Source organism: Carassius carassius, chromosome 5 (genome assembly GCF_963082965.1).
Source record: "Carassius carassius chromosome 5, fCarCar2.1, whole genome shotgun sequence".
Taxonomy (NCBI): domain Eukaryota; kingdom Metazoa; phylum Chordata; class Actinopteri; order Cypriniformes; family Cyprinidae; genus Carassius; species Carassius carassius.
The window spans coordinates 8,905,686-8,922,059 of record NC_081759.1 but is presented as its reverse complement, the minus strand read 5'-3'; the positions used below and the strand labels follow the sequence as shown (position 1 = coordinate 8,922,059).

Genomic DNA, 16,374 nt, shown 5'->3' with positions numbered 1-16,374 from the left:
CACACTAATTTGCTCGAATTAAATATATTTTAATACAACATACTGTAGCGGAGTGGTTTGAATGCCTCAGCAACCCTGGCTGATCAAGGGATCACTTGTCAGCCTATGCTAGTGCTGGAAGAACACTGTGGATTCCATCCTGGATGTGGAACAGTGGACCAACTTTATAGTCACTGAATTGCTCTTTTTAGTGTTAGTTAAACCATTATCAATTTACAAATCATGTAGGATCATGTAGAATATTATGTATCCGTTTTTACCAAAAAAAAAGAAAAAAAGAATGTTACCTGAAAAAACAAAAAAAAAACTTTCTCAGAAGCTCTGATCAGAATGGGGGGAACTTTACAAAATACAACATTTTCTGAACAAATGTATTGTTTTTAAGTATTAATTATTATTAGGGGATGTATTTTTATTTAAATTGACTGCACTATTCACAAATAAAAAACACCAGCAATTCACTTTTATTTTTTTTTGTACAAAATGTATCCATATAGTATCCAACAGATAGTCCAACAACAAATGACTTGAGTCAATTTACAAACCTTCATGACATTTATGTTTTACTGGACAAGAAGCAAATGTGGGAATATTTACCCACTTCTCAATCAAAACAAGCCTGGCGGCAGACAAAGCTATAGAAACATACTTGATACAACATTGTCATATTGGAATACCTTGAATACCATGTGCCTTGGAATACTGGCACCTATGACCTTATTTAAATGTACAACAGAAATCACAAAGACAAGCGCAGAGTTAGCAAACACCTAAAAACTGCAACAGCCATGTAAGGAATGCACAGTCTGGCTCACAATCTGAAAGTGGGAAGAAAAAAAAAAACGTAAAGGAAGCTCCTTCTCAACAACTGCAGGATCAACTACAGAACCAATGATTAAAAATAGAAAATAAAAAAGAATTGAGGATAAAAATGCTTTTTGGTTTTCACAGTTCAATTTTAAATGCATTGCATGCATGATGCTAACTGAGATTGAGAAAAATAAAAATAAAAAATGCCCAGAAAGATTCGGGTTTACTTTTTTGATGAACTGTAAAAAAAAAAAAAAAAAAAAAAAAGTGGGAAAAAAAACTAATGAAAAAAAAAAAAAGGTTTAAAACGTTTTCCCCCTATCTCCGGTATCGGCCCCTCTCCTTCTCCCTCTCACGGTCTCGAATTCGCTCTCTCTCACGGTCCCGTTCTCTGCCACGCTCTCGTTCTCTGTCCCGACGCCCGTCCCGTGGCCGGTCACGCTCTCTCTGTCGGTCACGCTCACGTGGTCGGCTCCTGCGTCCACTCACCACCGCCTGTGTTCGTCTCAGGAAATCATCCACTCGCATGTCATAGTCATGCTACCAAACAAAAGTTTTAAAGATCGAATGAGTAATCAGACACTAAACATCAAGAAACACTTTTTTGGAAACAGTTTTGGGGAAAATTTTTTTTTCCAGTTAATCAATGCTATATTGTTGGGCTGGACGATTAATAGAAAAGAAATGGAAACCGAAATATTGAAACTCTAACCAATGTAATTTTCCCATGTCGGTAATTTTCTTTTTTAAATCCTAATAATTTTTTCTTCTTAAAAAACATACTACCGCACGAGTAGTCAGCACTATATGGACGTGTATAACTGTTGCACTTACGTCTTTTGTAGCATCTCTCACGTGAGCAACGCATTAAAAGAATTTACAAATTTACACTCCAAAACAGTGGACCAATCAGAAGCCCCAGGAGGCGGGGCAAGTGTTTTTTTTTATAGTAGCAGGTTGGCATGGCATTTTGCGCTGCTGTTTTTTTTTTTCTTCTTTTAAACAATTCTGAGCACTGCATCTCACGGTTTTAGACCGAGATATGTGTAGATTCCACATTCAATAGTTTCAGATACATTGACATTTTTGGAACAGTCAACTTGACGTCATTCACCATAATAATAAATGAATATTCAAAGTTATACATGCGTATAACTTGCTGTTGTAGACACGCACAGTTTTTGTTTGCAAGAGTTATTTGCTATTTTTTAGAAAACTAGTTTTTTTTACAATAAAACTGAAATTACTTTTAACATAAGATGTTTTCCATTGATCTAAATATTCAACAAGTAATCATGAACAATTGATCCTTCAATGCAGAAAAAAAAACCTTTAATAGTGGAGTATATTTACACTAAAAACCTTTAATAAAGGGCCAATTATTATTTTTTTTTTGTAAATTTGTATTAAAAAAACCGTAATCAATTTATCGAGGTTTTGATTTTAGGTCGTATCGCCCAGCTCTATGCTATGGCAGTGTTTGAGCGGTTTTAAGTGGCTAAACATTACCAAACTGGAGGCAAAAGAGCGAACAACCCTCTTTTCCCTGAAGCGGGCATCGTGGGGCATGGGATGGTGTCCAGAGTAAGGAGGGTGGGCCTGGGGTGGAGGAGGATGATGCTGGTAGTACGGGTGCTGGGGAGGATGCTCCATTCCAGGGTAGGGGGCCTTCGGATAAAACAGTGTCAGGATTGAAACACATTAATAACCAGAACAACAGATACAGAAAAACCCAGTGAATACGTTTAGGCTTACCATTCCTTGCCATGGTGGTGGGGGCCCAATGTTGTGGTGGAATTCTCTCATATAGTCATGGTAGGACTAGATATAAAAAAAAAATTGTGTTAATAGTGTTTATAAAATACATCTTATAAATTCATCCAAACAATCGGGGAAAAAAAACAATGTCACTAATGATGTCTGAAAAGTAGCTACATCTAGCGTCAAAGTTCGCAATACTTATGGTGAATAACTCTTCCATCCATATAATAAAACAAATAGATTTTTCTGTTAAAATCATACTTGGGTTATGAATGCTATTTCATGTTGATTTAAAACTTACTCCGTTGAGGAACACATCTCGCCTAACACCAGAGAAGCGCCTGTAAAAGAGGCAATAGGTTATAAGAAGTAAAGTTAAGTAATAAATCAAGTTATAATACATCCCATTTACATTTGGAAGCTAATGAGGGAAAGACAACAACACCAACCTGTCCACAGGTGGATTGCGAGGGTCTTGCATAAAACCTGAAGAGACAGCAAAAGTGTTATGAATTTCATAAAATTACAGAAAAACAATTATTATTCATCGAATTTAAAAACCCAAACAAATGCTACAATGATTTTGGCCAAAAATAAAAATTTGAAACTCAAGATGATCAGGGTGCAATTCAGCTTTTATACTTACTACACAGAAATACAATTCTCACCCAAGGTACCATCCTTAAAATACAAATCACTTGTCTCGATAAACGGCCATTAAAAGGGGAGCAGAAAAGTCTTTGTGTGGCATATTACAGTGGCATTCTTTCAGAAAGCAGACCACTGAACATTGACAGAAGAAAGAGACATCTACATGTCCTGGATATTGACCTGGTCTCTGGGGGAATTCTGGTGTGTAATCAATCCTGGGCCGCTTCCGGTTGTGCATGTCATATACCTCTGGACGATGCCTACGTAAACCAGGTACATAAATGTGAAAGATGGCACTGATTTGAAAAAGAAAAACAAAAAAACAACACCACCAGACAGACATGAACCATACAAATAAAATAACCTTCAGTTATCAGTGTGGGTACAGGATTACATATATTATCAGATTTCTTTCTTTAATAGTAAAATACTTCAGTGAATTGTTTAACTTTCGTTGGTGAGCAACTACATGAATACTTAAACTGCATGACACCAATTAAAGCACGGCTGGAAGCATAAACTTTCTTTGTATATTAAGATCTCAATGTCCTGACTCCAGCATACAATATTCAGGGTTCAATACAAGTAATAAGTAATCTACTAAGAGCATTTTTGTCATGATGCTGATTTGAGCTAGGTGAAAAGGGATGATCAAATAGTCATCCAACAACTGATTAGTTGGTGAAGTTGGTTAGATCAAGATTTGTTTAGTTTAATTTTTTGATATTAGTAGAAGCGGTAGTGCTTTGGCAAGTCCTTTCTGAAAAGTTTTTACACTTCATCTCCTTTACAGCAGTCACTGCAGACATGCACATTTTCAATTTTTCAAAAGGATGTTTAAGAGGAAGATAAAAAAAGTCCACTGCATTGTTACCTTCCACTAAACTCTGAATGCTTTTAAAACCCAAAACGCATCTTATGCACCAAAAAATATTGTTTAATTAGTTTTTTTTAAACATAGTTACAGAAAGGCACTTAGTTAAGCAACAATCATTATAGATTAAAGGAACACTCAAAAACACAAAATTTCCAACTCCCCTAAAGTTGAGTTTTACAGTTTTTGAATCCATTCAGCCGATCTCCGGGTCTGGTGGTGGCACTTTTAGCTTAGCTTAGCATAAATCATTGAATCTGATTAGACCATTAGCATCTCACTCAAAAATGACCAAAGACTTTCTATATTTTTCCTATTTAAAACTTGACTCTTCTGTAGTGTACCAAGACTGACGGAAAATGAAAAGTTGCGATTTTCTAAGTTGATATGGCTAGGAACTATGCTCTCATTCTGGTGTAATAATCAAGGAACTTTGCTGCCATACCATGGGTGCACCAGGCACAGTGATATTACACAGACTCTGAAAATAGTCCCCAGCAACTCTGCTATTGCTGCAACTACACAAACTAGCTGGGGACTATTTTCAGGTGCTGCATAATATCACTGCGCTTGCTGCACCCATGGTACGACAGCAAAGTTCCTTGAAAACTCCCAGGGGAGTTGGAAAATGAGCCTATTTTCAAAAAAAGTGGAGTGTTCCTTTAAAGTGCACAATTTTTCAACAGTAAAGCCACAAGACTGATGGAAAACTGAATTTGTCCATGTTATATACTTTTATATATATATCAAATTAGTTATATAATAAATTAATATTTATTATATTCAAATTTAAATCAGATTAACTATAGATTAACTAAACTATGGGCCTTTTGTATTATACATGCAAGGATATCAAAAACTTGTACTGAACCCAGAACATTCCTTAAATACTAAAGCCACATTGATGTGGTTAATTTTTTTTAATGCTCAATCCTCAGCAGAGCTCTACAGTGCAAGAATTTCACTGTGTTCAAAAGTGAAAACTTACTTTAACACCAGTAGAAGGGAAATCTGACAGCTAAATCACAACTCGTGAACTCAAATGATACCATTTACCCTTATTAAAAAAAAGTGTTTTACAATGCATTTGTTTGAATTTTGTTGTCTTCCATTTAACTCTTGCGTTTTGGTGTGCATTATGTATTGCTATATTTGAGGGTCTGGTAATACTAGTTTCATATATTCAAGATGGTGTGTCGTTCCCCAAAATGTGTTCCCAAGTTCTGTTACGTTACATTTCATCTAGCTGTTTTTTTAATGCAAGAACACATTATTTGTGAATGCATTTCTGTTGACTTGGACGCAATCAACAAAAAGTAGCCATTCAAACATTAAAAACAGGAAAAAGATTTGTGAATTTCAAGAAAGCGGGATCCATATATTTGAAAGTTCCATTATCGTGTTATTGACTTAAGTTATAAATAACGTTCTTTGGCAGTAAAAGATACTTATATTTTGTATAAAGAGGTCTTGACAAAGTTTGCTGATAACATCTTTTCCAAGTATGTTAGCATTAAAAAAAACATCCTGAGCTTTACCCAAATGTTACCGTAGAGCCCTGCTCAGAATTGCACACTTTAAGTAGCTTTTGCTGTGTCCTAAAGCCAAAAAACCCACATGCTGTGCCATGAGACTTTGTCTAGAAAGATTACTCCTAAACTCAACTACTGGAACATATACTCAATAAATGGGTGCCCTTAGTGAAAATGTTATTATAACATATGGTAAGAAACCCAATGTGTCAAAAAAACAGTATCTACAGTGGAGAACAATAAAATCTGGTTGAGAGTGTGACATACCGCATTCTTGTAGTTTTGTGACTGTTAACGTTGGCAAATACTTTAAAGAGTAAAAGTTCATTTAAAAGTCCATCTTATGCTTTAACACATTTTAAATGGTAGGGCTTGGTAAAGCAGAAGAAGGGGGATTGATAAGGAGTGGTGCAGTCCATTTCAAAGCAAATCAAAAAAGACCAAGAGAAGATCCAGACATCTGGAAATAACCATTCTCTTGGGGTACTCAGTCCATGGAGGGCTCAGAGAAACAGAAGAAGGGAAGGGTGGAGGCATCATTTTACACCATCTTTAGTCCAGAGGAGGGAAACCAAATCGCCTACCTACCACCAGCTGGAACATCCCATAGATATTGAGGAAGGGGCTTTTTGTAACAAAGAGGGTGGGGAAAGGGGAGGGACGTGAACACATGTAACGCATCCAAACTGGAGTCCATCAGTTGGGGCCAGACAATGCAAACCAACAAACTTCCTCATAATGTTTGTCTGGAGAAAGTAAGGATGCGTTTAAGTCCTTTTTTTGTGGCCATTATTTTCTTTTTGGGCCTTTTTTGAGCACTGTGGTATGGAACAGAGTTCATGTAATGCAGTGCTCTATAGGGACAGTCCCTGATGTGATTTGAGTCCATAAGCACTGCAAACGGGACGACTACCCACTCCGGCAGCTTTGCAGAAGAACATGCTCTTTTTTTTCCCTTCCTCCCTGTCTCTCCCTCTCTGTTTTCCTTCTTTCCTTCACCGTATGATGCTATACCCCGAACACTTCAACTATCTATATTCATAAGCACACTCTGGAGCTTTTTCTGGAAAGGAAAACCAGCAAAGAAGTCCCAAAATACACTCCTCTTGAACGCTTTTTTTTTTTTTTTTTTAAACAACGACTGCTTTCTGCCCCTCAAATCGATGTGCCATCTTCTGTTTAATTAGTAAGGCTCCTTTTAAAAGAGTCCCAAATTTGACTGGCTCTATCCCCCATGGACACTCCTGCAAGAAAAGGCTTTGGGAACAAATTTAAACACAGTCTCATCTACATAAGGAAACAAACCTCAGTGCTACAACTATAAAGTTAACTAGACCATTCTGAGGCTTAAGTTGTTAATTAACAGACATATCAGGTCAATTGTTACACTCCCATTAACCATCACAATTAACAACAGCACGGATGATTTATGCTGTGACTTTCCCACAAAGCCGCAGCCGGTCCGCTCTGCTCTGGTCGGCTTGGATCGTGGCTCTTCTCTGACCCTTGCTCAAGTGACGATGAAGACGAAGGTGGAAAAATAACACGCTTGCATACACTTGCTCCCTTTGCATCAGGTGACGGAGACACAAGAGCGCACTATCAGTCCAAAGAACATTTCTAACCTTCCCATGTCCCGAGGGACGGGCTCTCTGTGGGGTAGTCGGCCCTGAGATCGATGCTCTGAGTGCATCCTCTTCTTGTGGCGCATTTTGTGAATGACTTGATACAAGTCAATGCTCTCATCAGGTGGGAAGAGCATGCACAGCTGTGTCCCGCAGTCTGTTTCGATCTCCTGCATGCGGCCATTTAGAGAGGTCCAAGAGATCATGTGAGATGGTGAAAAGAAAGAAAATTAATTAAACATTTGTTTATATGAACAATTGTGAGACTAATCGTCTGTGAGGCTAAAAAAGGCATGGGATGAGAGGCTATAAGTCTATTGACTATTTGTGTTTTTAGTGTATGTTCCTGGTCTTATTGTACACAATTCATTGGTGTATTTCAAAGAAAAATGTTAAAATAACTTTCTCTGCATTTGAAAGAAGTTATGCTTTTGACTGACATTAAAATTCCATCCAACTTTTGCAATTGCAACCCCCGAACCACAGGACTAATGTAAGCAGTGTATACAGAATATAAGTAGACATGTCACTTGCCTTGTTGTTGTGGTGCACCAGCAGGAAATATAGAGGCCAATAATTCTAACACAGTTATTGGCTAGTAATGATGCAACGGCCAACATTTGTTTGGAAAGATCACTTTGTCCTTTTACTAGACTGACCCATTCACTGTAGTAAAGTTTTCCAGCAAAACTGTGCATGATTGTATAGCTGTCAGTTATAGCTGTGAAATTTCTAGCCATTACTCCAAAATATATCTATCTATCTATCTATCTATCTATCTATCTATATATATATATATATATATATATATATATATATATTAGAAAATATTTGGATGAATAAAAAATGTTTGCAGAGCATGCCAAAAAAAATAAAAAAATAATAATTCTTAATATATATTTATTGTTGAAAAAAATTGATTAAACAAATCAAAACGGGTATTGGAAGGAGTTTCAAATTAAATTGACTAACCTGTCCATCACGTCCAATCTTTACAGGCTTGTGCTCATTCCATGAGTTGGAGAGGTGAGCCGTTTTTGTGAAAGGTAATTCCCGCCTTCAAATAGAAATGAAAACCTCAATAGCTCATAATTGCAAACAACTACATTAAAACGAAAATCCTTAGAAATGTGCTTTTTCAGGGTTTGAACCTGCAAATCCAGTCAATCTTGAAGACTCCTCCAAGCATCTTGGCATTGATGCCTGCAGGTAGAACCCAGTGGATAGGAGAACCTCCATGTTGAGATTCAGACGAGAGTCGAGCAAAACCTAAAACACAAACACATTATTTTGTGCACCAACATAAAGCCACACAAAATAAGTTAAATCAGTTACACTAAAGCAAATATAAGACAATATTTTTAAGACGTACCTTGAAACTTTCCACTCTCCCTAACTGAAAAGATTAGCACAACACTTCGAGCAGAGCGGAAAGCAGCATTGAGTTTTTTCTCATTTACAGGCAAAGTGGACCAAACACCCTGCAGAAAGATCATGTACATGTTAAATGAGACAAGCTTCCACTGAACTCAAGAAAAGTCTCTTCGAACAGTAAACAGTGCTGTAAAGTGGCAAACCTTTGCTTTAGCCAGGGATACATTCTCATGATTGTTGCTCTTGATTAGAAAAAACCTGGCCTCTTTAAGGATATACTTCAGCTTGCTGGTTTGATCTTCAAAAGACAAAAGGGAAAATGTGTCACAAAAGCAGTAACAGTAGTCAGTACATGGTTGCAATGGCTGAATAGATCAAATTGATAATAAAAAGTCACAACAAATTTAAATAGTTACTGATACGACGATGCAAATAAATGTGCTAACATTATCTGAACATGAGTGTGATTTACTTACCCTTCCTCACAGCTCTGATAGAAGAGGACAGTTTCTCATGTTTCTTTTCAGACCCTAAAAGTCAGAGACACACTACACTTTAACATTCAAAACACAGATAAAAACGTGCTGCTGCTGGCGGGCCATGATTTCGACTGGTCCTAAAATGAAACAGCTATACACTGTACAACTGGCTTTAATAAAAATAACTCCCACAAGCTTAAAGGGTTAGTTCACCCCAAAATGACAATTCTGTCAATAATTAATCACCCTTATGTCGTTCCAAACATGTAAGACCTTCGTTCATCTTCAGAAGGCAAACTGAAGTTGAGCAACTGATGTCACAATGACTGTTCCACCAATGTCCTTACTACGTTTATAAACCTAGGAATAATAGAGTTGCGTTGCTGTCTATGGGAGGGTCAGAGAGCTCTCTGATTTCATAAAAAATATATTTTTGTACTGAAAATGAACAAAGGTCTTACGGGTTTGGAATAACATGGGGGGGGGGGTTGGGTGAACTATCCCTTTTAGATAATATTTATATTAGAGAGAAAAAAAATGTTGTTGTTGGAAATTTAACACTATTTCAGGTTGCCATCAGGTGTGTATAAATACAATTATGACTCAGCTATTTGTAATCTGACCTGCTTCACCAAGCATCAGTCAATCTACACTTCAACCAATTGCCACTTATCGATTTTATCATATTTTTACTACTCTAAGAAACAGATCTTTGATCAAACGATCATATGGCTCTCTGCAATCTCAAACATTTAAACTGCAGGACTGACTGCTGTCTCAGCTGATCAACAAACAATGTGTTAAAATTTGAAAGATGAAGCGCTACTCGGCACTTCTCACGCGGTGCGTGACCGGCTTTAGGGCTGGACGATTAATCGAAAAGGAATCAAAATCAAAATCTGTAACTGACCTAATTTTCCTTATTGGCTTATTCCGTTTTTTAATCCTATTAATACTTTGCAATTAAAAACATACTGCCATAGTAGGCGCTATACAGATATGACCGTTGCGCTCCTGTCTTTTGCAGCATCTTGAACATGAGTGGCGCATTAAAAGAATTTAACCTTTTACATGCAGTACCACTAAAACGTCAGTTCCAAAACAGTGGACCAACCAGAAGTCCTCAGAGGCGGGGAAAGCATTGCAAGCTATTGTTTACAGTAGCAGGTTGGCATGGCAAATTTTGTTTTTGATGGCAACATAGCGGAGTAGGCATTCTGCATTGCGCTTTAATAAAAAAACATTCCTGATCACTGTGTCTCACTGTTTTGAATGGCCAGTAAGAATCTAGAGTAAATACTTAAACATGTAGAGTGACAGGACAAACTCACAAAGAATAGATAGAACACTGCTGATTAAAAAAAGGGCACTATTTTCATTTTTTATTTAAAATAATTGTTATTATTTTCTATTGTTCACATTACATTATTTAAAATAATATTCATTTACAAGAGATACAATATTTTAAATGTAGGCCTATTTTGTTTGCAATAGATGCTGGTTATTTTCTACTTTTGACATGGCAATATTCATTTGTTTTGTTTGCAAAAAATTTTAAATAAGAAATGCACACTTTCATTAGAAGAAAAAAAAAATCGTACCTTTAATAGTTGAGTATATTTACACTACAATCCTTTATTGAACTAGATGCAAAAAAAAATGTTAAATAAGAAAATAAAATAATCGTTCAATAATCGCAATCGAGGTAAAGCATTCAATTAATCAAGGTTTTGATTTTAGGTCATATCGCCCAGCCCTACTGACTATACATAAGCCATTCCAGATCTTTCATTTTACAATTAACAATTGAGGTTTTTCTTTGAAAGCCACCAGGGCAGAGGCAAGTCAGCTTACACTGCTGAATGACATCAAATGACTAAAGCCTAATTTAAAAATCGTTACTGTGACTTATTTCAATGTTTTATTCGTATTGTTAAGGGATTATTTAATACCTGAATAGGATTCTGAAGCTGAACTTCCACTTCTATCAAAAACGATTGGTGATATCCCTCTAGCGTGCTTCTTGGCTTTGCTTTCCTCATCTGAACAGTAAATGGGAGAACATGCCCCTTATGTTAGAATATCAAGGATTATTTGAGATCTCTTGGGCTCCAATTTCTAGCCAAATCATTTTTCTGTCCTTTGACGAACACAGCCAGGTAGCGACCCATAGTGAAAACTTCTAACAACAAGAGATCAACTAGTCACAAGTAAGAATACAGTGGTAAGGCAAGTTGCATAGTTCTTATGAAAATGCAATAAAAAATATATATATAGTCTTTAATCTCCAGGTCTCCTCCAAAATCCAGTGAACTGCCAACCTTCACAACACAGAGGCTCTCCTGATGTTAAGGTGGCTGCAAAGACTTACAAAACTAAATCCCAAAATGCTTTCCAACAAACACTTTAATCTTACTGAATGCAACAGTCGTGTTCCGTAAATGAAATCTCTATTTTCTTCCCATAAGGAAATTTACTTTTAAAAATAACTTTTAACAACCTACTCTGAGTTCAGAGGTTTTTAATTTGTTTTTTTTTTTTAAGCCATACATTCATGTAATTTCAACTCGTTTTAACAGCTGGTCATGGTGGAAGACTACATTACCCATGATGCCGTACAGAAAGTGTGCAACAGAAAAGCTTGTAGGAAATGCTTACTTCTATGCAAACAATAAAAATCAAGTTGGTCTTGCCATGTCAAAAAACACTAAAGCTGTTAAGTACACAGTACTTTTTAAAAAAAATTCAGATTCTCAAATACATTTTAAAACGGGATAGAAAATAGCCTTTTATTTCTAAATGATGATGTTTGATGTAAATCTTGCTTACCGTATTTTCTGGACTATAAGTCGCACTTTTTTTCATAGTTTGGCTGGTCCTGCGACTTATAGGCCCGGTTTCACAGACAGGGCTTAGACTAAGCCAGGATTAGACCATAGATCAATTAGGACATTTAAGTAATTTTTATAAACATGCTTAGAAAAAAACATTACCGATGTGCATCTTAAAACTAAAAAGGCACTGATATATTTTTAAGATCAGTCAGTGCAAGTTTATTTCAATGGAAACAGCTCAGACTTACATTTTAGTCTAGGACTAGTCTTAAGCCCTGTCTGTGAAACCAGGGGATAGTCAGGTGCGACTTATTTACCAAAATTAATTTGACATGAACCGAGAGAAATGAACTAAGCGACATGAACCAAGAGAAACAGTATTTTTGGACTGATGCGACTTATACTCAGGTGTGACTTATAGTCCGAAAAATACGGTACTCGCTAAAAATGGAGTTGAGCACCATAAGCTGACCATAGCATGTTGAACCTCAGCTGCAAAAAACTATGTTGTAGTGATCTAAAACAGCTTGGTATTCTGTTGTCAACCACTTTCTTGTTTTTGAATTGTGAACATTTCTGTGCCACCCCAAACTAACTGCACAAATGAAAAAAAAATAAAAATCCTACTTTTGGCATTGATGTCAAGCCAACATACAGATTTAAATAAATCACAATTCTTGTTCTTTTGTAATTTTGAAGCTTCAAAGCAGAGGAGTAAACTATTCCTATATTAAGCTGTATTGACCCTAACATATCATCCTTAAAAAACGCTTTCTAAATTGTGAGATTTTGTTTCTAATACTTCCAGGTAGCAGCCCATGTGGACATCAGACTGTGAGGTAACTGACTAGGGGTTTGGAACAGAGTATTTAGAAACATGAGCATGAGGATTAAGATCAGCATGCCCTCAAACTGTGAGAATCTCCAGAGTCGCTCGTACCTGACGCCTCTGAGCCTGAGGCTGAATGCACAGACTCTCCCTCCGAGAAGGACACAGACTCAGACTGGGAATCACTGGCCTCACTTCGAGTATCGTAGTCATTCTCTTCATTTCTCTCCCGTGGGTCCTCCTCCTCCAGTTCATACTCCTCCTCTTCTTCATCCCCTTCCTCTTCTTCCTCCTCCTCCTCCTCCTCTTCTTCTGCTTCCTTCTCTTCTCCTTCCTCCTGCATGGCTCCTTCCTCTTCAACATCCGAGCAGTTGCCCTCAGAGGAAGCCACAGAGCTGCCAGTTTCATATTCTTCTTCCTCTCTGGAGGAGTGACTTGCCCTGCCTGTACTGTCCTCACTAGTCCTCTGCATCTTCTGAAAACAAGGGTTTGTATTACACATCATGTATCTATGCAACATATGAAAAGGAGGTGAAAAAGGATCAGACAGTACATGCAAAAATATTTAAATTAGCAAATTATAACACTAGATTATGCACTTAATCTAATTTTCCTTCCCCAAGAAAGCAATTTTAAACTTTTCACTTCTGATCTTTTTTTTTTTACGGTTTCAGTTTTATTTTTCTAGATTTCATAATCATAGTTATAAATAGTTTTTCAATGAAAGTTTAACAAATGAATAAACTCAATTTTAATTACAGGTACCTGTGAAATGTATTTATTTTATTTTTACAGATTTTTTGTGTGTAACTGTTACAGTGAAAACTATACAATGTTTAATTTTAAATTTGATGCGTTTTTCCCGTGATTTTTAGAGTCCTGGTAAGAAACAATGGCAGGGATTATTGGTTCCGCTTAGGGTGGGAATCTACCATGTATTAATTGAGCGTGGGGGTTTCAGGGGCAACGTGGCCAAGTTGTTGCTGTTATTTCCTGTTTAATGTGAACGAATTAATAACATCAAAGTAAATTTATTAAGTAGAACATCATGCCAATATGTTCCTTTCAGACTCTGTATATTTAAGGGAACATGTGTAAAGTGTTTTCTGTGAGTTTGTCCCTCCACATGTGGTAATGGTGCTGGCCACCCGTATTAATGTGAATGTCTTTGTAATGGAAGGTAGTCTGTGTTTGTTTCTGCAGTGGAGAGTGTGGCCTGAGGGTTGCAGGTATTTTATTCCCTCTCTGATCAATAATTACAATAAACTCTTGTATCACCAAACAGTCTCGGTGTGTGTAAGTGCGTATTATCGTCCATGTCGAACGTGCGGTCCCTCCGTGACCGTCACAGGTCTCTTAAAATGAACAACCAAGTTTCCTTTTTTAGAAAAATTTTTTTTTTTTAAATGCATAGAATGCAATGCATACATCAAAAATAAACATTTAATTATTACCCATTGTGTCTGTACTTGTACTGTGAACAATGACAAGAAAGTTGACAGATGAATTAAGTGCATTTAAGTGCCATTCAGTTGGGGTTTTAAATAAAGCATTTTCTGAAATGCACATTAAACATTAAACACATAAAACATTAATTTACTTGATCTTTTAATTATTGAAAATTAACTTAACTTTTTGGTAAACAAAGGGGATTTAATATTAACATGGAAGAAATGTTGTGTGATTAAACCTAAAAAAAAAAAAAAAAATGTTAAGATTTTTTTTTTTAGTGGTAGGCTATGTACATTCTGCTGAACAATAGTCTATAACAGGACTTTTATTTTGACGGGTTGACGTACCTTTACAGTTCTGTGTATGTGATGTGACGCTAGTTTTAATCAAATCAAACGGTCAAATGCTCAAGAAGTGACTGTCAGAGTAGTTCTGGAGATGTTGTTCATGTGTTCACATCCTTAGTGAGACAGCAGACGCTGAAATCACTGCGAGCGTCACGCGCGCTTCAGTGTGTTAATAAAGGAAGACGCGCTTCTGCTCCATTCATTAACAGAGACACGCAGAACATGCAGGAGTCATATTTAAATAGACTGTTCCGGCTTAATATTTACAGATATTAGTCCACATCGTGATTTGATGTGAGTGCAATGACCTATTTTTGATTAATTCATTCAAAATTTGGCAAATTCCGTGCCATTCCGCGTTTAACTGTAAATTCCGTTTTTATGACTGGATTCCGCGATTCCCTCCGCGTTTTCTGCATCGCGGAAATCATAGGGCCCTAGTTGTGGTATGCCAGCTCTATTTTGCAATGGACACACACCACGACGTTCTCTTTACGTTTGCACGTGCCCTCAAATCAAAACACTGCTGACTCCTTGCAGATGAGATTTCGGATGCAGCCAAACTGTCTCTGATGCAGCGCTTGTGTCTCCTTCCGCTTTGTGGGTGACGTAAACGCGTTGTGTCACATTAAAAAAATAATTGCGAAAGAACCTGACGTGAGATTTAAAATAAATTAAAAGAGGCTTCGAGGCAGAGGAATTTTTTGTAATCGAGTTACTTGAGTAATCGTTTCAGTCCTAGTTTGGATCATGATTAAAATGCAGTAGTTGTCTGCCTCTAATTTTAAATGGAAAGAGCACAGACAAAGCCTGATTTTGTTTATATGAAGAGATTTATTTTACTTGTTTTATTAATTTATTTGATTTGGGACTAGTTATTTACATTAACATTATATTTAAATTTTGTTATTTAGCAGACACTTTTATCCAAAGCAACTAACAAATGCAGACTATAACCTGAATCTGTGGCATAACGTAGATCCACGCAAGAAATACTTGTTTCAGCCATGCTGATATACAGCGATTACAACATCCTTGCTCATGTTGTTCTGCTTATTTACTTGATGGCTACACCACATGACATTTTTGACTTTACAAATGTGAATGTTTTAAAAATTAGTCAAATGATTTAAATCATCCTCTCTTACCTCTGTCAGCTCAGGCAGCAGGGGCTTGATCCGTCTCTGGGAGTCTCTGCTGCGGGACAGGCCTTTTTCACCATATCCTTTTGATAAATCAGCCCGAGATGCACCACCTCTTCCAGCATGGTTCTTTCTTTCTTCATAGAGGTCTTCTGATACATGTCTTCTTCTGAGATTGCTTGTCTTTTTTGATCCAGAAGAAGGGGTAGCTCTCTTTAATGGCTGTCTGGTAGTGTGTCCTGATGCTCTGAGCCGCTTTGCATCCTGGCTGTCTCCTCGTTCGTGCTTTCTTTTAGAGCCTGACACATGAGGTAAACAATCAGTTAATGTCGTGAGTTTTACAGGAACACCAACAGCAGCAGTAAAATTCTCAGACGCCTCTGTACAGCACGTAAAGCATTTTTAAAAAAAGCATCATTCAAATTTAATCAAGCCATTTTTTTGTCTAGTCTCTGAACAAACAAATCTAAACACTTGGAAAAATGACTTGAAGTGTAAATTGTCTGCAGTGTGAATAAAATCAGATCTGGAAATGACTTAAAATGGTGTTTTGCATGTGTACCTTTTTTCTCATTAATATGGTGTTCACTTTCAGGGTTGTAGAGCTCATCATCCTGGTCAGGAGCATCAGTCAAAATGTCTTCCAGGACATTCAGTTCCCCAT

The 16,374-nt window shown here is 36.9% G+C and overlaps 1 protein-coding gene across 1 annotated transcript in view; it reads right to left on the bottom strand.

Moving 5' to 3' along the window:
* Positions 1–536: 536 nt before the first annotated feature.
* ythdc1 (YTH N6-methyladenosine RNA binding protein C1) overlaps positions 537–16,374 on the bottom strand; it is a 16,649-nt gene continuing 811 nt past the window's right edge. The window contains exons 2-16 of the mRNA XM_059549649.1: positions 16,273–16,374; positions 15,717–16,009; positions 12,881–13,244; positions 9,104–9,157; positions 8,831–8,925; positions 8,626–8,734; positions 8,405–8,522; positions 8,226–8,310; positions 7,254–7,423; positions 3,403–3,482; positions 3,021–3,057; positions 2,873–2,912; positions 2,566–2,631; positions 2,320–2,478; positions 537–1,350 (exon numbers count right to left, since the gene is read on the bottom strand). Coding sequence (XP_059405632.1) covers positions 1,129–1,350; positions 2,320–2,478; positions 2,566–2,631; positions 2,873–2,912; positions 3,021–3,057; positions 3,403–3,482; positions 7,254–7,423; positions 8,226–8,310; positions 8,405–8,522; positions 8,626–8,734; positions 8,831–8,925; positions 9,104–9,157; positions 12,881–13,244; positions 15,717–16,009; positions 16,273–16,374 — 1,994 coding nt within the window. The 3' untranslated portion in view covers positions 537–1,128. The remainder of the gene's footprint in view (positions 1,351–2,319; positions 2,479–2,565; positions 2,632–2,872; positions 2,913–3,020; positions 3,058–3,402; positions 3,483–7,253; positions 7,424–8,225; positions 8,311–8,404; positions 8,523–8,625; positions 8,735–8,830; positions 8,926–9,103; positions 9,158–12,880; positions 13,245–15,716; positions 16,010–16,272) is intronic.